Below are 22,346 nucleotides of genomic sequence, written 5' to 3'. Positions count from 1 at the left end.
TCTGCTGGCCTTAAGGTAATCTCTGTGTGACTACAGATTGGCAAGCTCTGATGGTGTCCATCATGCACAATGTCCAGATTTTCCTGATTAAGCTGGCAATCATTTGACCAACCCTATGTTATCATGTGATCAAGTGGTGTCTAGAATCTCATCCTCTTCTCTCAATGTTCTTAAGTTTTCTCAGCTCAGTGTGAAACAAAAAGTTTCATATAACCTCTTTTAGCCAAGTGCTGTATTTCACTGGAAGGTCTTAATTTCAAGAAGACAGCCAGGAACCTCCTGAATAATTATTCGACTCTTGGGACTGTGAGGGCCTTTCTAAAGCCCATGAAGTATTTCAAGCTTATCTTTGTATTGAGTAGCATTTATTACTCTCTATCTTCAACTCCCCCCCCCACTCACATCTTACATCACTATCCACCCATTATCCCAAAATATGTGTGTGATAGAAGCGATGCTATGAAAATGCCTCTAAATTTGAAAATACAGCTCCATTACGTGGAAACAGTTTATCCCTTTAAAAAATAGTTATGTAATTAAATTTTCCTCTTGATCCATCTGGTCAACATCTGCTGAACTCCGTGATTTCTCTCCAGTTGAGAATTTGTGAACTTTGTGCAATATTTAACAAAGGCAAACCTACCAAATGCCGCACAATATATGACATATTTATGACTGCCAGTAATATTTTCATTGTTCTCGTCTATATCATTTGTAGACTGAAGTCAACATTTACAAAATTAGCAAAATGGTGAAATTGACTCCATGCAGGAAACATATAACTTCCAGGAAGCTGATTAATCTACTGGTCATACAGAGAAATGGGACAATTTCTTATTAGCATTCAGTTATTTACAAGAAACTTTTTCCTTTTCACCTTTAATTTCGCCTTCATGTGTAAAGTGAAATTCTGTCCTTCTGATGGGTAGCATTTGACATAACTGTGCTGGATCAGACTTTGAGCACTCCTGACAGACAAAACAGACAATAATTATCATGATAACTAGCTAATCTACAGCTACACCATCAGGATTCTTGACATCCATTTTGTAACCAGTTTGTCTTGATACATGAAAAATATATCTTTGTACCTTGTTAGTCAGTAGATAGAAAAATAGTAAGATCTAAAAATCCTCAATGGTTGATAACTTTTAATAACTATCTGTAAAGATGGTATCAAATAGCAAGCTTTCGAGACCACTCGGGTCTCTTCATCAGGCATACGAGTACTATATATCACAGATTTTGTGTTACACTGTGTCTCATGAAGAGACTTGAGTAGTCTCGAAAGTTTACTATTTGTTACCATCTTTACAGATAGTTATTGAAAGGTATCAACCTCTGAGGACTCTCAAATTGTAATTTTTTCAGTTTGTATTGGAAGTTTTTTGAACCACCAGTAAGATTATAGAGCTTTTTGTAGGGTGATTGCAAAATTTTCCAATGTTATTTTGTGGCTCAGATGTATAGATTTTTCTTGTACTGGTTAATGTCCAAAAATTATGAATACAGCGCATAATTTGTCTTAGAAATGGTGGGTTCACATGAGTAAAGGAATAACTTGAACTAAATGTAGAACATCATGGCTCTGTTCAACCTTTAGGTAGTACAGCACCCATTGAGTTCCATAGGACACTGTTATGTCTCTCATATCATATGGAGGCTTATGAAGGTTTTCGTTTCCATATACGGTATATGATTTCATCAGCCGTACAACTCCATGAGGCCAGTATCTTATATTTCTCTTGTCAGTTTGCCACTTCTTGGCTCTGGGAGAATGGGATAGTGTTCTGTTGTCATTGAGCCGTATAGCCTTCCTATTTGTCTCCTTGATTGTATCATATTCCAATAATACTGTATTAACACAGGAAATTTTATCTTGAACATCTTTATGTTCCAAGAATATTGTATTACTGTTTATAGTCTCTGGCCAGATCCCAGAAGATTAAAAGCCAATATTCCTAGGAATTTGCTACTTTAGTTTTGGACCTATTTATTGTGTGTTAAGAAATTGGTCTAAAACGTCAACCAAGAGATGGTGTAAAATTAGCCAAGAGATGGTGTAAAATTGGCCAAGAGATGTTGTAAAATTAGCCAAGAGATGGTGTCAAATTAGCCAAACGATGGTGTAAAATTAGCAAAGAGATAGTGTAAAATTGGCCAAGAGATGGTGTAAAATTAGCCAAGAGATGTCAAATTAGCCAAACGATGGTGTAAAATTAGCATAGAGATAGTGTAAAATTGGCCAAGAGATGTTGTAAAATTAGCCAAGAGATGGTGTCAAATTAGCCAAACGATGGTGTAAAATTAGCAAAGAGATAGTGTAAAATTGGCCAAGAGATGGTGTAAAATTAGCCAATAATAATAATCTTTATTTTTATATAGATTTTTATAATCTTTATTTTATATAAGGCTGCTATCCACTGAGCCACCGTGCTGCCCATAGTGTAAAATTAGTCAAGATATGGTGTAAAATTAACCAAGAGATGGTGTAAAATCAGCCAAGAGATGATGTAAAATTAGCCAAGAGATGATGTAAAAATAGCCAAGAGATGGTGTACAAATAGCCAAGAGATGGTGTCAAATTAGCCAAGAGATGGTGTCAAATTAGCCAAGAGATGGGGTCAAATTAGCCAAGAGATGGGGTCAAATTAGCCAAGAAATGGTGTCAAATTAGCCAAGAGATGGGGTCAAATTAGCCAAGAGATGGGGTCAAATTAGCCAAGAGATGGTGTCAAATTAGCCAAGAGATGGGGTCAAATTAGCCAAGAGATGGTGTCAAATTAGCCAAGAGATGGGGTCAAATTAGCCAAGAGATGGTGTAAAATTAGCCAAAAGATGGTGTCAAATAGCTGTGCCTTCAAGATGGTCTTTAGTCTTTGCCTGATGAAGAGACCTGTGTAGTCTCGAAAGCTTGCAATTTGTTACCATCTTTTCAGTTAGCCATTAAAAGGTATCAACTACTGAGGACTCTCAATTCTAAATATTTTTCTGTGCCTTCAAGAAAACTCAAACCCATTGTGTGCTTAATAATGCTGTTGAACTGTTCAATTTTTGAAAAAAACTTAAAATGTGTATAATAAAGGCAGTTGCTTTTTTAAGGGCAGAATCTCAGGGTTTTATCACTAATACATCCAGTGCAACAATGCTGCTTCAAATCTGCACCAAAATGCATCAAAAGGGAAAACGCATAAAAAACCTGCAGATTGCTATTTTGTATTCCGTGTCCACACCTGCAAAAAGAACTCAGCAGGAAAAAAAATTCAGTTTATTTGCATGTGGCACCAGGGCCTAAATAGATTCCTTGAAGAAGTGATTCTTTCTGTTGGCTCCTCTTGGGCATCCTGCCCGGATCCTGAGAATGAGGTAAATCTCTCTTGGATGTCTTCCTTGCTCCTCCTTGGTTTGAAGATGTTGTTTCTAGCCTTGCAGCAGCTGGCCAAGGCCGTATCCCTTCCCTAAAATTTATGAATGTGTTTCCTCTGCAGGCACATTTCCTGCCTTGAATAATAGGTGGAACTTTGTGAACTTTAACCCTTCCTTGACACAGCAAGAAACGCCCTAGGCTGTATAATGTCTTTTGCCCTTCATTGTTTGTACTTCTTCCAGTAAAGCTATTTATGTGCAATGCTTTGTACTATATACAGGCACCATGTAGCACAGGAGTGACTTGCAGTTCACAGACCTCTTTCTAGTAGTTTCAGTGGAGTGCTGTGTACTGTAAGTGCCATCAAATACTCACCAATCTCTGTCTTCATGGGTAACCAGCACCACTCTGGTCCTCACTGCTCTGGTCCTCACCGTGACTGCAAGTCTGACTACCGGGAGATCACACTGGTTTATGGGTGAGCCGGCAATTGCTATTACAATGTAAGCTTTTGGAGCCTATTTCTGATTCACCATATATTTACATTTGCTCCACTTATGCTCCACTTCCGACTCAGACTTAAATCCCAGTGTGATCCATTGAGTTGGAATTGAGTAAAAGGAGAACTGGTGTGGTGCAGTGCACCAGAGATGTTGGCGACTGGTAAATATTTGATTGCACTTATACAGTACACAGCACACATATTAAGGCTATGTTCACATGTTGCTTTTTTGCTGCATTTTTATCTGCAGGCAAAACATACTCTCTTGGCAGTAGAGAAGCTGCTTAGAATAAGCTCATTTTTAAGCTTTTTTAATACTTTTTTTTCAATGCTTTTGCATTTCCTCATTATTATTATTTATATAGCACCATTGATTCCATGGTGCTGTACATGAGAAGGGGTTGCATACAAATTACAGATATCACTTACAGTAAGCAAACTAACAATGACGCACTGTTACAGAGGCGCAGGGAATCCTGCAGGGAACCCTGCCCTTGCGGGCTTACATTCCACAGGATGGTGGGGAAGGAGACAGTAGGTTTGGGGGTTGCAGTAGCTCCGGTGATGGTGAGGAGGCAGCATGGTCATTGCAGGTTGTAAGCTTTCTTGAAGAGGTGGGTTTTTAAGTTCAGTCTAAAGAAGCCAAATGTGATTGATAGGTGGACGTGTTGGGGCAAAGAATTCCACAGGATTTGGATATTCGTGAGAAGTCTTGGAGGTGATAGGGTGAGGAACGAATAAGTGTGGAGGCGAGAAAGAGGTCTTAGGAGGACCAGAGATTACGTGAGAGAAGATATCGGGAGATTAGTTCAGAGATATATGGAGGAGACAGGTTATGGATGGCTTTGTAGGTCAGTATTAATGTGAATACTTTTCTGCCCAATGATGACAAAAGTATTCTCTGAGTGATACCTTTATTGGCTAACCAGAAAATATTATGTTTGCAAGCTTTAAGAGCACAGAGGCTCTTTCTTCAGGTAAGATTACAAATAGATTGTAGTCTTGCCTGAAGAAGGAGCCTCTGTGCTCTGAAAGCTGGCAAACATATTATTTTCTGGTTAGACAATAAAGATATCATACCGAGAATACTTTTGTCATTATTGGGCAGAAAAGTATTCACATCGATTTTTCTGGCAAACACGGTACCACAATATAATTTGTTATTGTACATCATTAGGTCAGTATTAGTAAGGTCAGTATTAGTAATTTGAAATGGATATGCTGAGGAATTGGGAGCCATTGAAGAGATTTGCAAAGAGGAAAGCTGAGGAGTAGAGAGGAGAGAGATGAATTAGTCGGACAGCAGAGTTAAGGATGGACTGGAGAGGTGCGAGAGTGTTAGCAGGAAGGCCACAGAAAATCATGTTGCAGTAGTCGAGGCAGGAGATGATGAGGGCATTCACAAGCATTTTAGTAGGTTGAGGGTTTAGGAAAGGACGGATCCTGAAACTATTTTTGAGCTGGAATCTACAGGAGGCGGAAAGAGGTTGGATGTGTGGTTTGAAGGACAGGGCAGAGTCAAGGGTTACTCCGAGGCCACGGATTTCTTCTACGGTGGGGGGGGGGGAGCGTAATGTCATTTATTGTGATAGATCAGATAAGGAAGATACGTGAGATGGAGGAAAGATGATGAGTTCAGATTTGTCCACATTGAGTTTGAGGAAGCAAGAGGAGAAGGAGGATATGGCTAAAAGACACTCCAGGATTCTGGACTGCAGAGAGGTCATGTCTGGGCCAGAAATGTAGATCTACGTGTCATCAGCATATAGGTGGTACTGAAAGCCATGGGACTTTATGAGTTGCCCCAGGCCAAGGGTATAGATTGAGAAGAGTAGGGGTCCTATGACAGAGCCTTGAAGGAATCCAACGGAGGGAGTGCGGGATGAGGAGGTAGTGTGGGAATGAGAGCTTCTGAATGTGCAGTTGGAAAGGTATGAGGAGATCCTTTCTAAGGTTAAAAAATGCTGAAAGAAGTCACGCGATGCAGTTCTCAAAAACGCAGCAGTTTTCCAACTCAGTAAGGGAAAAGAAAACAATTGTGTGCATGAGATTTCTGAGATCTCAGATCTTTTGCTGGTACTGTAAAAATCAGATGAGAACGGTATCGCAAGAAGAGAGGAGGAGCAGGATGAAGACCAGCGATACCCATTGGACATTACAGCCCCCTGGTTGAGTATTGTAAAAGGTGGTGTTTTTTTTTGCCTTCCAGGGTGAATTGGAGTCATATATACAGCATGTTAGAATGCTGTTACATGAACCTGAATGGTGGTGACCATAGGTTATATGGGAAAAACCTGGTGACACCTCCTCTACACTGCATACATTTTTAGAAAGGATTTGGGGATAGCATTTTTCAGTGGCCCTGCCGTTTGCCTATTATGGCTGTCACTTATTAGTTTAAGGTAACTTTCCACACCAATGGCGAACGCTCCGCCATGTATCCGTGATCTGACGGCCATTTCCATCAAGATGACGATATCAGTAGCTCTGGAAAGAGGTGTGCACTTGGCTTGTCGGAAATGTCAGTATGGGCGACATTTTAATTTACTAATTATGTTGCCAATATCGATAATTTTAATGGACGGATATTATGGGGTATCAGTCAAGCCTGGCATCATTCAGCAAAAATCAATATTCATGCTCTGACTGCGGTATTAACCGTGATTACAGTGACTAGAATACACTTCTAAGGTCAAAACTGCTGGATATTTTCCTACACAGTCCAGCTTTTCTCACTAATTACATGGGGATTCAGACCAGTGCCGCTTCCTGGGGGGCTGCCGCTCAAGGGCACATATGCATAATGAATCTGCTTATTTAATTAGATAATATTTTTCCATATAAAGTTTTCCGTTATCAGGTGAACATGGATAGGTTTTCTGACTTCAGATCCACTCTGCATCCAAATGTCTGCCTGTTCGCTGCTCCCCCTGTATGCCTAAATTGGCATTCTGTATGGATGCTTGGAAAAGTGTTAAACAGATTTATGAGAGCAGAGGGGATTGCTTCTCTCCCTTACTTGATAAAAATAATTGAAGCTTGCCTGATTAAATGCTTCCACATGTAGAGAGAATCTTTTATTCCAGTCATGTCCGTCTTATCAAGCCGCAGTTCTGTTCTTCTGACAATCACACTGCAGAAGCTCAGGACATCAGAAGAATGGGAATTACTCCGAGACCCACAAGAACCGTAACACAAAGGGCTCCAGTCAAATTGCAGAACTTTTGGAACATGGAGCATTCTTTTCTGCTGGACTTATACACAGCATTAAAAATCAAGGCAAAAATGTATACGGTAAATATAATGGCAAATATTCAACTTTCTGCATCATCCATTTTAGTAGGAAGAGTACGTTATTGTACCTGGTATCAAGCAAAAATATTTTTTTGTCTCCTATACTTGATTTCTGCAGCGACTATCCCCAGCTAACTCTTATTGAGCAACAATGCTCTATATCTTACCACTTGTGCCACATTTGCTTTGATTCTTGCCGCATTTGCTATGACTCTCGCCACGTCTACCACATTTGCTTTGATTCTGGCCATTTTTGCCATAATTGCTAGACCTGCCTCTCTTGCATATAAGTTTGCCATAATTGCTAGACCTGCCTCTCTTGCATATAAGTTTGCCATAATTGCTAGACCTGCCTCTCTTGCATATAAGTGCCACTTACAGGCGTGATTTGAATTCAGGATTTAGTTCTATAGGTTCCCATTCCGTGCTGTGGAGGCCTTCTGCTATTATCAGCTGTTTCATTGCAGCAGTTTGTTACTACTCCTCAAAGCTTTCCCAAATACATAATGTGTTCTTGATTTTTTATGTATTTGTAATTTTTTAAGGTTATCTAAAAATTAAACCTTGATTTGATATATTAAAGCCACTGTTCAGTAGTGTTGATTAGTGGGAGTCCTGAAACCCAAACCGAATAGAGAACCAAGAAGTAAGAGAACTCAGCCTATCCTCCATTATGAAAAAAGTGATGTTATGGACCTGTAATGTATCAAAAATAATTAAAATACTGGTGTACTTCTAATATTATAACAAGCATTTTTTGAGTCTAGAGCTGGACTCCAAAAATATTAAATTCAACCCCTTCCAAATGTGTGACATACATGATGTCATATGGCGGGTGTATGTTCCTGAGCTTGCTCTATACATGGCGCACGCCAGCAATATTATACAGAAGGTGCCTGTCTCTAACAGCAGCGATCTGAGCTAGCTCCAATATCTGCCGCTTAACCACTTAAATTCCACTGTCAATCTCTGATATTGGCGCTTAGTGCGAATGTTCTGCACTAACGTGATAATAGTGACCTGATAGGTTGCAATGGCAGCCAGGGGCCCATTGAACGCCCCACAACTTTCATCTTTTTACTCCAATTAAGCATCATAGGAGATTCTCATTTCTTCTATATAATATAATACCAAAATGTTGCAGTTTATAGAGCTATATATCAAACTACTACAGGTTCATATCTCATAAGGAGACTAAAGAAATAATATAACAGATAGGAAAAATGTCTTTTAAGTATCTAAAATTTATCCAGATATCAGAGAACAGTGTTTGTACAAGTGGAAGAGGCAGTTATAGGTACATTTATAAGTGAAATCATAGGATTTACTCCTTTTCTTGAGTTTTATGGGGATTCTTATACCATTGTTATCATATGCATATGACTTGAGTGCTACTTTAGATAAGTCCAATTTGTAGGCTTGCTTAACAGGAATTTATCAGTAAGATCAACCTTCACACCCCAAACCACATATATGGGCATGCCTGTCTTTGAAAGCTAAATCCATCAACATATTTCTATTTCTCTATTTGTTTCTGTATTCACAAGAAATTACCGTTTACATTTATGGTAAATACAAATAATGCATTAAGTGCTCTGGGCATGACAGAGCACTTCACAAGCCTCTGCCTATGGAGGTTATTTTCCCGCCCACACCAGCCTCTTTGGCCTGAGTAATGGCTCACTGTCTGTGTGACATCAGGTGTCAAGCAAGGAAATTGGACACTGAGCTATCAATCAAGCTAAAGAGGCTGGTGCTAGATGGGAAACAACTTCAATAGGCAGACACCTTAAGTTCTCTGTCAAACCCAGAGCACTTAGCGCTTAATTTACATGTGGATAGAAGCACTAATTTCTCTGGAATTCAGCAACATATAGAAGATATAAAGATGTTGATGGCTTTCTATTTCAAAAAGATGTGCATATCCATATACAGTATGTGGGTTGTGGGCTTGATCCTATTGAACGATTCTCTTTAAGGAGCACCTATGCTGCCTTTTTTAGTTGAGAAAACAGTGTGCAGCCTCAGACTGGTGGTTTTGCTTAATAACGTTGTGCTCAAGAGTGCCCTTAATGCTTCCTTAAAGGACCCTAAAGGAGATCTTGGCATGCAGAGTGCGATCTTGCATCCCTCACTCATATTTAAAGGGGTATTTCCATCTGCAAGATCCTATTCCAATATGTAGTACGTGTACTAATAATATTGGCAAATGCCTCCAAATAGAAATGTATAGTGTTTCTGATTACCTATGTCTCTTTCCTCATGTGCAGGCATTGCAGGACCTTAGGTGTCCATGGTTCCAACCACTGATATAGTGACAGGTAGCTAGTTGCTAGTGGTCGTAACCATAAATATCTAAGGTCCTGCAATGTCTGCACATGAGGAAAGAGACACAGCAAATCAGAAAAACTATACTATATTTTTAATTGGAGGTATTTGCTAATATTATTAGTAGTACCCCTACTACATATTGCACGGGATATTGGAGATGGCAATACCCCTTTAGCTATAGCAAAGCAGCCGCATTATGCACACAGAAGCTACTGATTGGTAACATCTTCATACCTTTAAACGCATTGATAACACGCGAGATCTCACTCTTTTCCAGTGACAGTTGTGGGATCCATTGAGGTCCGATTTTGGTCAGATTGGTAGGGTGACATTAGGGACAGTTGTGGGAATTTTTTCACGTAATGTTATTTAGTAAAGTCACCTGTCTGCGGCTGCACATTGTTTTTGTTCTTTAAGTATAACGGCCAGCCACCGACGGATGATTCCTTTTGAGAAGTTAAGCCTGTGGGTTTTCCACTGTACCCAGCTCTCTTCTCTTAGTTCATGTATGTCATTGGCTCTTGTATGATTTATAGCCGTTTACAGTAGGTTAGTCACTTGTATTTTATGGATTCCACTAAGGAAGGTTCAGTGAGGGTCAGGGTTTTGTAAGGCAGGATGCATCTGGCTGAAACATGCACAGCTCAGCCATGACAGGGCCGACCTCATATTTCCAGGATAGCCCATAATTCTGCATGCTGTCCAAGCTGACTGGAACCAGAGAGCCTGCTCAATGATAGTGATGGAGAATAGCAGCTCATTACATAGTAAGTAGGTGGTGGGCATCTAGGGGTGACTCTGCATGGCACAGTACAAGGAACCTGACCATTGAATTGTTTATTGATTCTATCCTCCTTTGTAGCCTTCGGAGCAGCATCTCAGAGGAGCCATTGTCCTGCAGTATAAACAATGTATTCATTTAGCAGGGCGGACACTTTATTTTCTTATACACATGTCTGTTTTTTTCTTCTATGCTCCTATATACTGTACGAATACAACAAATGATTAGTTTAGTTAGTGTCTTTAAAAGAGTGACGCTGGAACTTTAATGATGTGTTCACCCATTTTGCATTGCCTTATACATACATTCTTGGAAAGTTTGTTATATTGTGACATGATGATGCTAAATTCATGTGAAGCCTGTAATTATTCACTTCTAAACACCAAACACAGAATACGATGTTTAACTCACATGAAGCGTACCCAAGAGATACATCTTGTTTTATAATCTGTGCTATATTACTATCTAATTAATCCATTAGTAATAATATTGTGCATTATTTATCTGCCTTTATTCTACAAGTAATAGTTATGAATCTTCTGTCATACACGCATTATATATTAATAAGGTAAGCATATGACATGGTATGAATCGGACCTCAGATATTACATGTACTACTGTGGCTTAGCTGTGATGTGCGCCAGCTCCTGAGAAATGCATTTTGTGAATGTGAAACATTAAATCGCTGGCATTTATGAGTTTACTATACAGCACCCTTGTTGTACATTTATTATCGGCATTGTCACAATGTTAGTAGGAAGAATGTGCTCTGTTGTCTCGCAAACATCACATTAAATCCTGCTGCATAACATATAACGATAAGATGTCATCTATTTCATCATTTCCTGCAAAAAGTCCGTCTGCTAAATTCCTGAAAAGGAAGCAGGATGGTTGAGATGAATCCACACTGGGGTTTTCTGGATTGAGGTTTTGCCCATTGTGCTTCAGTTTCCTGTAGTTAATTTAGGCACCATTTCAGAAAAGATGCTTTTCAGAAAATGTTGCATTCAGGCATATGAATGGATACCCAACTCATAAGTGATGCAAATGTAGGTGTTGTTACTGAATGGATGCTCATGGCTGTACACTGGAATCTGTTACAAATGTCATAAATAAGAGTGATGGGACAATATTTTGATATTCGAATTGGCCACTTACAATTAATTTTCCTAAAAATTTGATTTGCAGCAAATAAATGATATATATAATAATAAGAGCTTGCACTGTAGGAGAGCTAGAGAGGACCTTGCTTACCATAAGAGCTTACACTCTACAGAAGAAAGACAGAGAGATAGGGGACATACTGACCATAAGAGATTACACTCTACAAAAGAGAGATAGAGAGAGGACCTTACTGACTATAAGAGCTTACACTGTAGGAGAGCTAGAGAGGACCTTGCTTACCATAAGAGCTTACACTCTACACAAGAGAGATAGAGATAGAGGGAGGACCTTACTGACCATAAGAGCGTACACTCTACAGGAGAGAGAGAGGACCTTACTGACTATAAAAGCTTACACTCTACAGGAGAAAGACAGAGAGAGGACCTTTCTGACCATAAGAGATTACACTCTACAGGATAGAGATAGAGGACCTTACTCATTATAAGAGCTTGCACTCTACAGGAGAGAGGGGACCTCATTTGACCATAAGAGCTTACACTCTACAGGAGAGAGAGGACCTTACTGACCATAAGAGCTTACACTCTACAGGAGAAAATAATGTCTTCAAAGGGAGATTTGTAGTTAAAATTCTGCGCTGCCGCTAAGATGAATTTCAGGAGAGTATAGTTGATTCACAGTGGTTTTATTCAACGCGTTTCAGGGGTCTCATGCCCCCTTCATCAGGAAATACCACACACAGGAGAAAGACAGAGGACCTCACTAACCATAAGAGCTTACATTCTACAGGAGAGAGATAGAGGACCCCACTGACCATAAGACTTTACACTCTACAGGTGAGAGACAGAGAGGACCTTACTGACCATAAGAGAGTACACTCTACAGGAGGGAGAGAGAGGACCCCGCTGACCATAAGAGATTACACTCTATAAGAGAGAAAGGACCCCGTTGAACATAAGAGATTACACTCTACAAGAGAGAGGACCTTGCTGACCATAAGAGATTACACTCTACAAGAGAGAGAGGACCCCGCTGACCATAAGAGATTACACTCTACAAGAGAGAAAGGACCCCGTTGAACATAAGAGATTACACTTTACAAGAGAGAGGACCTTGCTGACCATAAGAGATTACACTCTACAAGAGAGAAAGAGGACCCCACTGACCATAAGAGCTTACACTCTACAGGAGAGAGATGGAGGACCTTACTGACCATGAGAGATTACACTCTACAGGAGAGAAAGAGGACCTTACTGACCATAAGAGATTACACTCTACAGAAGAGAGAGGACCTTACTGACCATAAAATATTACACTCTGCAGGTAAGAGATAGAGGACCCCACTGACCATAAAAAATTACACTCTACAGGAGAGAAAGAGGACCTTGCTGACCATAAGAGCTTATACTCTACAGGAGAGAGAGAGAGAGAGGACCTTACTGACCATAAGAGCTTACACAGTGCAGGAGAGAGATAGAGGACTTCACTGACCGTAAGAGATTACACTCTACATGAGAGATAGAGGACCTCACTGAGCGTAAGAGCTTACAATCTACAGGAGAGAGCAATAGAGGATATGAGATTGAGGACATCACTGACCATAAAAGACTAAACTCTACAGAATAGAGAGATAGAGGAGCTTACACTCTACAGGAGAAAGCAATAGAGGACACCGCTGATTATAAGGGTATGTGCACACGTTGCGGATTTCTTGCAGAAAATTCCTGAAGAAAACCGGAAATTTTCTGCAAGAAATCCGCATTTTTTTTTTTGCGTTTTTTTTCCGTTTTTTTCGCGTTTTTTTAGCATTCTGCAAGCGTAATTAGCTTGCAGAATGCTAAAGTTTTCCCTGCGATCTGTAGCATCGCTTGGAAAACTGACTGACAGGTTGGTCACACTTGTCAAACATAGCGTTTGACAAGTGTGACCAACTTTTTACTATAGATGCTGCCTATGCAGCATCTATAGTAAAAGATAGAATGTTTAAAAATAATAAAAAAAATAAAAAAAATGCTTATACTCACCCAGACATCTCACCGGCGTCCGTTCCGTATAGCTGGTCTGTGCGCACAGGACCTCCCGTGACGTCACGGTCACGTGAGCGGTCACATGACCGCTCACGACCAATCACAGGACAGTGACGTCATTCGGCGAGGTCCTTCAGCGCACACCAGGTACAGAAACCGAACGGCAGCGTGCGAGGAGGCGGCAAGACATCGAGGGTGAGTATAGGACTGTTTATTATTTTATTTCTTATTTTTTGACCAGTTATATGGTGCCCAGTGCGTGGAGGAGAGTCTCCTCTCCTCCACCCTGGGTACCAACCGCATATAATCTGCTTACTTCCCGCATGGTGTGCACAGCCCCGTGCGGGAAGTAAGCAGATCAATGGACCCCTAGGTGTGCGGAATCCCTGCAATTCCGCATTTTTAATGAACATGTTGCTTTTTTTTCCGCTATGCGATTTTTTCGCGGAAAAAATCGCAACATTTGCACCAAAAATGCGGAATACCCTGTAAATAATAGGAGGCTTATGTAAGCGTTTTTTTCGCGTTTTTATCACGTTTTTATAGCGAAAAAACGCGAAAAAAACGCTAACAATCCTGAACGTGTGCACATGGCCTAAGAGCTTAAAATCTGTAGGCTTGCTAGAGAGGACCTTGCACTTCCATAAGAGCTCCCACTCTACAGAGAGATAGAGGACCTTGTTGACCATAAGCGCTTACATTCTATAGGAGAGAGAGAGGGTACCCTACTGACCAGGAGAAAGGTAGTGACCAGGACTCTGCTGAAGCCCTGAATGTGTATTATCAGACTACACCTATTTAAAGTACCGTAGTTGCCTTGTTTTATGTTAGAATATTTATTTTTTATATATATAATTCACCCTTCCTTTTTACTACATTCGGATCCTCTACAGAAGTCATTTTTATATTTATATATGAATAGTTAATATCTAAACTGAAAGTCAGCTGACTTCCTAAATATAAATGTCCATATTGCAATGTACTGAATGTCAGGTTGTGAATATCAGAAAAGTGCTGCTGTGCTCGGTTGTAATGTCTACCGTAGCTGAAAGCAGTAGGTTAAGGAGTTGAACACATTACGGTTTTCATTTTCTGCCTTTATATACAGTATATATGGCTCCTTATCTTCTTCTCTAATATGCCACATTTCTTGGTGGATTACGACTAAATTGCATATATTTTGTTTTAGGAGAAATCTGATACTGGCTCCACATCATTGCAGCGATCCCCCCAAAGTGAAGTAAGTGTAATAAGTAATTATTTTTTGTGTACTTTCCGTTAATGTAATTATGTAATTCTTCACTGTACTTCACCCCACCACTGAGAAACCGTGGCTAAATCCATATTTCTATTTTTAGGATTCTATTGGATTAAACAGCACATTATCTACACCAGAGACGGAACGGAAGTAAGTCAAAGTTTTAGATTTGTATTGTACCTAGCATTGCTTGATGTTGGAGAAAAACAATAACACATATGGTATATACAGTGGTACGGAAAGTATTCAGACCCCTTTAAATTTTTCACTCTTTGTTTCATTGCATCCATTTGGTAAATTCAAAAAAGTTCATTTTTTTCTCATTAATGACACCCAGCACCCCATTCTTGACTGAAAAAAACAGAAAAGTAAGAAATTTTTGCAAATTTAATAAAAAAACAAAAACTGAAATATCACATGGTCATATGTATTCAGATCCTTTGCTCAGACACTCATATATAAGTCACATGCTGTCCATTTCCTTGTGATCCTCCTTCAGATGGTTCTATCCTTCATTGGAGTCCAGCTGTGTTTAATTAAACTGATAGGACTTGATTTGGAAAGGCACACACCTGTCTATATAAGACCTCACAGCTCACAGTGCATGTCAGACCAAATGAGAATCATGAGGTCAAAGGAACTGGCCAAGGAGCTCAGAGACAGAATTGTGGCAAGGCACAGATCTGTCCAAGGTTATAACAGAATTTTTACAGTACTCTAGGTTCCTAAGAGCACAGTAGCCTTTATAATCCTTAAATGGAAGAAGTTTGGGACCACCAGAAGTCTTCCTAGACCTGGCCGTCCAGCCAAATTAAGCAATCGTGGGAGAAGAGCCTTGGTGAGAGAGGTAAAAAGGAAGCCCACGATCACTGTGGCTGAGCTCCAGAGATGCAGTAGGGAGATGGGAGAAAGTTTCACAAAGTCAACTATCACTCAAGCCCTCCACCACTTGGGCCTTTATTGCAGAGTGGCCAGACGGAAGCTTCTCCTCAGTGCAAGACATATGAAAGCCAGCATAGAGTTTGCTAAAAACCACATGAAGGACTCCCAGACTATGAGAAATTAGATTCTCTGGTCTGATGAGACAAAGATAGACTTTTTTGGTGATAATTCTAAGCGGTATGGGTGGAGAAAATCAGGCACTGCTCATCACCTGCCCAATACAATCCCAACAGTGAAACATGGTGGTGGCAGCATCATGCTATGGGGGTGTTTTTCAGCTGCAGGGACAGGACGACTGGTTGTCATTGAAGGAAACATGAATGCGGCCAATTACAGGGGTATCCTGGATGAAAACCTCTTCCAGAGTGCTCTGGACCTCAGATTTGGCCGAAGGTTCACCTTCCAACAAGACAATGACCCTAAGCATCCAGCTAAAATAACAAAGGAGTGGCTTCAGAACAACTCTGTGACCATTCTTGACTGGCCCAGCCAGAGCCCTGACCTAAACCCAATTGAGAAACTCTGGAGAGACCTGAAAATGGGTGTCCACCAACGTTCACCATCCAATCTGACGGAACTGGAGAGAATCTGCAAGGAAGAATGGCAGAGGATCCCCAAATCCAGGTGTGAAAAACTTGTTATGACCATGTGATATTTCAGTTTTCCTTTTTTAATAAATTTGCAAAAATGTCTACATTTCTGTTTTTTTCAGTCAAGATGGGGTGCAGAGTGTATATTAATGAGAAAAAAAAAACTTTTTTGAGCTTACCACATGGCTACAATGAAACAAAGAGTCAAAAATTTAAATGGGTATGAATACTTTTCGTTCCCACTGTATAACGACTTGCAAAAGTATTTACCTCCCTTGGCAGTTTTTGTGTTTTGCTACATCACAACCTGGAATGTCACTGTTGCATCAGGTCATGTAAAGAACATGCCTACAACTGTGAACACTTGGTTTTCTTTTTATTGTGAAGCAAACAACAAATAAGACAACATAACTGAAAACTTCGGTGTGCATAACTTCACCCCCCCTAAAGTCAGTACTTTGTAGTGCCTCCTTTTGCAACAATTACAGCTGCAAGTCTTTTTAGATAAGTCTCTATGCACTTTCTACATCTTCCCACTGAGATTCTTGCCCATTCCTGATGGCAAAGCTGCTCCAGCTCCTTCAAGTTAGATGGTTTGCTCTTGTGGACAGCAATCTTCAAGTCTGACCACATATTCTCAATTGGATTAAGGTCTGGGCTTTGACTAGGCCACTCCAAAACATTTGCACATTTCCCCTTAAACCACTTGAGTGTTTCTTTAGCAGCATGCTTTGGGTCATTGTCTTGTTGGAAGGTAAACCTCCGTCCCATTCTCAAATGACTGACAGACTAAAACAGGTTTTGTTCATGGATATCGCTGTATTTCGCACCATCCATCTTCCCCTCGACTCAGACCATTCTTTCTATCTCTGCTGTTTAAAGACATCCTCACAACTTAATGCTGCCACGACCATGTTTCACTGTGGGGATGGTGTTCTTGGGCTGATGAGCTGTGTTGGTTTGGCTCCAGACATAGAATTAACCTAGGTGTACAAAAAGTTCAATTTTGGTCTCATCTGACCACAGCACCTTCTTCCATACATTTGAGGAGTCTCCCACATGTCTTTTGGCAAACTTAAAGCGAGCCTTACAATTGTTGTGTGTAACTTAAGGCTTTTTTCTGTCCACTCTTCCATAAAAGCCATATCTATGGAGTGTACGGTTTACTGTGGTCGTATGGACAGCTACTCCACTCTCTGCTTGAGAATTCTGCAGCTCCTTCAGAGTCACCTTTAGTCTCTGTGTTGCCTCTCTGATTAATGCCCTCTTTGCCCGGGATGAGAGTTTTGGTGGGAGGCCCTCTCTTGGCAGGTTTGTTGTGGTACCATGTCCTTTCCATTTGACGATAATGGATTTGATGGTGGTCCGATCAACAGAGATAGGGATATTTTTTTTTATAACCCAACCCTGTACTTCTCAACAACTTCTTTGCTGACTTGTTTGTAGATCTCCTTGGTCTTCATGGTGTTGTTTGGTTAGTGGTACCTCTTGCTTGATGATGTTGCAGTCTCTGTGGCTTTTCAGAAAAGGTTTGTATATCCTGACAGACCATGTGACATTAGATTGCACACTGGTGGACTTCCTTTCCCTAAGCATGTGACTTAGGCCAGGGTCACGTTTGCGAGTGTGATGTGAGAAACTCGCACGAGTCTCTCGCATCAATACCTGGCACTGCCGCCGGCACTCGGGACCAGAGTGTGTGGCTGCATAGAAATACGGTCCGAGTGCCAGCGGCAGTGTCGGGTATTGATGCGAGAGACTCATGCGAGTTTCTCACATCACACTCACAAGTGTGACCCCGGCCTTATGAAGATAATTACTTGCACCAGATATTTTTAGGGGCTTCATAGCAAAAGGAGTGAATATCTATGTTTTCATTATGATTTAAAAAGAGAAAACACAGTAGTTTGACAATAAATGGCTTCACCCAACCACTAACCAAGAGTGGAGAAAAAGTTTTGGTGTTATCATTCATATTCTATGAAAAAAGGCCAAGAAAGTAAAAATTCTGCCAAGGTATGCACAACTGTACAAATAGTCAGAAAGTGCAAATTCTGCTAAATTAATAAAAAAAATGCATGTGATATCATTAATGTGGGACAGTTCACTAGACATGTTAAACACTGTTTTTCTTTATTCCTTTTTACAGTTGGCATGTAGCTTGTAAATTTTATGTGTTTTTTTTTTTTTTACTACTATAATATGCTATATGCTGTGTACTCCTGGTTGTATTTGGTAATAAATAGCATTTGTGTGCTGTTCATGTGAAACACTGTCATTAGACTTGGCAAGTTTGGTCCACACATTAGATCACACTTGGACAAGTCTGTTTTTTTTTTCAGAACATCAATCGATGGAAAAACAGACTTGTGTAAAGATCCAACTGCCCTGTATATCGCATGCACAATTTCTTTTATATAGCGCCATCATATTCCAGAGCGCTTTCGAGTCGTTATCATTGCTATCCCCATTGGGGCCACAATCTAAATTCCCTATCACTATGTCTTTGGAATGTTGGAGGAAACAGGAGAACCCGGAGGAACCTCACACAGACGCTGAGAACATACAATATCAGATTTGAGTAGTGTCTACAGTATTCTCAGCGCTTATGAGTAGCGATGTCAGTGTTCACACCTTGGTTTTGGAGTGACTTCTATTATAGTATTCCCAAGGGGGAGTGCCTTAATCACAAGATTGATTTGAGAAAGACATGGAGTTAGAAGAAAGGGATAACAAAGTATGTATAGACAGAAATACACTTCCATCACTTGTACACTTTGTGTAACTCAGAACTGCTATAAAGGTTGTCTGTGACACTACAGGGTTAATCCCTTTTAAAAACACCCTTTTCTTGTGAGCCTAGTCTTGCTGCTTGAAAGTTGTTCTAGAAGTTCTGCCTTAACTAGGTACACACACCCCATTAGAATATGTGAACACCTGGCGTACCTGGAATAGTGTTTGCTGTTTGAAGTCGCTCCTGGAATACACCGGCAGCGTTTTTCCTGAGGCTTCTTCTTCTATTCCATCTTCTGTGCTGTTCTCGCTGTGAATTTGCTGTCAGTCTTTTTTATTTCCTATATAACATAGTGGCAGCTTCCAAGCGGAAGCTTGCTGAAGATTCCACCGGTCATGTCTTTTATTTGCCACTCCACGACTTTGGAAGCCTGACGCGGTCAAAAGAAGTTACAAAAGACGGAACACATGCACAGCAAGTTGTTTTGACACTACTGTACATAGGTTCATTCTTTTTCATCTTTATTGAGCGCTTTTTCGGCAGGTTCCCGGTGGAGTCCGCTTAAAAAGACATGAGGCGCACATTTCCTTAGGGTATTCTAAGCCTATACATACAATCTCTCACTTGAGAGGTCCCATAGCCAGAGCAGCGGACTGCATTTAAGAACATTTCTCTTTCTCTGGAGGACCCAGCACATCCATTTATTAGGAAACTCATGTAAGTCAATGGCCAATGTGCAACGCTTCAGTTCTACTATGGCTTTGCTGTAGGAAAATTGAACATTTGCTACTTTGCTCACTCGATTATGTTATTTTTGGGATTATCACAGGGGGATCAGGTCGTTTTGAATTTCCTAATCTACTACAACAATTATGGAATATGGATGTCATGAATGTCAGTATCTCCCTTTAACCCCTTACTGACGTCGGACAGAATAGTACGTCCAACGTCAGTACCCCCGCTTTCAGGTGGGCTTTGGCGGTGAGTCCACCTCAAAGCTACAACATGTCAGCTATTTTGAACAGTTGACATGTGCCCGCAATCAACTAGTTAAATGCCGCTGTCAAACTCTGACAGTGGCATTTAACAAGCGCTTCTGGCTATCGGGTCCGAAATGCGTACACTGCTGACCCCTGTCACGTGATCGGGGGTCAGCGGTGCATCAGCAGGACAATCAGATGTCTCCTGAAAACCTCTATGGTTGTTGATGCCAGATTTCTGTGAGCGCCATCCTGTGGTCGGCGCTCATAGCAATGCTGTAATTCCGCTACATAGAAGTGATCTGAGCATTGCCCCTATGCAGCAGAGCCGATCAGGCTATGTCCGCTTCTAGCCTCCCATGGAGGCTATTGAAGCATGGCAAAAGTTTAAAAAAAAGTTTTAAAAAATATGAAAAAAATAAAAAATATGTAAAAGTTCAAATCACCCCCCTTCTGGCCCCTTCAAAATAAAACAATAAAAAAAAAACAAACCTACACATATTTGGTATCGCTGTGTTCAGAATCGCCCGATCTATCAATAAAAAAAAGAATTAACCTGATCGCTAAATGGTGTTGCGAGCAAAAAAATTAAAAACGACAGAATTACGTTTTTTTGGTCGCCGTGACATTGCATTAAAATGCAATAATGGGCGATCAAAAGAACGTATCTGCACCAAAATGGTATCATTAAAAACGTCAGCTCGGAACGCAAAAAATAAGCCCTCACCCAACCCCAGATCACGAAAGTAAAGTTTGGCATTTTCTTTCACCACTTAGATAAAAAATAACCTAGACATGTTTGGTGTCTATGAACTTGTAATGACCTGGAGAATCATAATGACAGGTCAGTTTTAGCAGTTAGTGAAAAAAAAAAAGCCAAACAAAATAATTCCAAGTGTGGTGAAATTGCAAAGAAAGTGCAGTCCCACCACACTTGGAATTTTTTTCCTGTTTTCTAGTACACGACATGGTAAAATCAATGGTGTCATTCAAAAGTACAACTCGTCCCGCAAAAAACAAGCCCTCACATGGCCATATTGATGGAAAAGTAAAAAAGTTATGGCTCTGGGAAGGAGGGGAGCGAAAAACGAAAACGCAAAACCGAAAAAAGCTCTGGGGGTTAAGGCGTTAAGGATCCCCGCTCTGGCCTCCATTTAAAGATGAGTTGTCTTCATGAGACAACCCTCCAGGGTCATTGAGTGCAGAAATGTAGAATATATTGCTAGGGCTAGCTTAGGTACCAGATGCTCTATTGCACAGAACAGGACTGGATGTACAGAATAATTTTGAACTATTAACAGCAAAAGCGGATGAGACACTTGGAAATAATGATTTTCTGCTCATTTTACCAGCAATAATCTGGGCTAACCAGAATCTTCTTCGACTTAATAACATAATTATTGTTCTTCAAGTTCCATTAAAAGTTACAAATAGCATTTACACAAATATTTCTATTAACAGAGGCTACCAGTAAGTATATACTTAAGCATATTTCACTTGTCATGCTCCAAATAGTTTTTTTTAAAGGACATTGTTAAGGATAGAGCAGCCCTTAGTAATCGCTATAATCTTAGTGGAATGCGGAGTGGAATGTTAAAAAGGATTACTGGAGTGTTTTTTTGTTAAATATCCTATGCGGATTCTTTGTAATTTTTTTCTTGGAATGATTATTGAATTGGTAGTTGATGAAGTGACTTATGGTTAGGAAATGCTAAATTATTCCCGCCTTAATTTCTTACTGTTTGATGAGATTTGGGCAAATTTTTCGAATATAAATTATTATGAAGATACAACTTCAGTGTCCGCCACCGATTGCCAAATCAGTGTCCCCCACTGGCTGGCCCACTTTACCTCCCCCATACCTCTGTAACAAGACAGCATGATTAACATGGAGGGGTAGGATTGGATCCTCTCTGCACTCCTCCTGGGAGTGGCTTTGGTGCAGGGAAGAACGAGAGCCCTGGATCCCCTATTCTGTCAGTTACGCTCAGGGCCATGGAGTCGTAGTTGTGGAGTCGTAGCTGAAGCCCATTTTGGTGGAGTCGAAGTCGGTGTCATGGAAAGTGAGGAGTCGGAGGTTTGGCTTACCGACTCCACAGCCCTGGTTGCGAGAGTCTTAGCAATCAGATCCCCAACAATCTAGCATTTGTAAGTAATAAATTATTTAGGCTCGAATACTCTTTAATGAGAAATAAAATAAAAAATTATTTCACAATTAACCGATATCTGGTTTTACTACTCAGCCCGAGTTTAAAAAAATGTATTTCATGAACCTGGTCTACTTTGCAAGCTTATTGCTCTAAGATGTAGGTTAATCAATTTCTCTAAACTTTTGTCATTTCACTTTTTGTATTATTGAAAGAAAAGTTCAATCGTTTCATGCATTTCAGTCATAATGTGAAACCAAGGCGGACATCC

General features: G+C 40.4%; 1 protein-coding gene across 7 annotated transcripts in view; it reads left to right on the top strand.

Annotated features, from left to right (window-relative positions):
- The window catches only part of SASH1 (SAM and SH3 domain containing 1), a 1,249,329-nt gene that overhangs the window by 1,090,024 nt on the left and 136,959 nt on the right, over positions 1–22,346 (top strand). For all 7 annotated transcript variants that reach the window (XM_077289190.1, XM_077289195.1, XM_077289193.1 and 4 more), the window contains exons 3-4: positions 14,614–14,664; positions 14,783–14,832. In XM_077289190.1, coding sequence (XP_077145305.1) covers positions 14,614–14,664; positions 14,783–14,832 — 101 coding nt within the window. The remainder of the gene's footprint in view (positions 1–14,613; positions 14,665–14,782; positions 14,833–22,346) is intronic.

This window comes from Ranitomeya variabilis, chromosome 2, assembly GCF_051348905.1.
Source record: "Ranitomeya variabilis isolate aRanVar5 chromosome 2, aRanVar5.hap1, whole genome shotgun sequence".
Lineage (NCBI taxonomy): Eukaryota > Metazoa > Chordata > Amphibia > Anura > Dendrobatidae > Ranitomeya > Ranitomeya variabilis.
The sequence above is the reverse complement of the archived record's forward strand: the minus strand, read 5'-3'. Positions and strand labels throughout refer to the sequence as shown.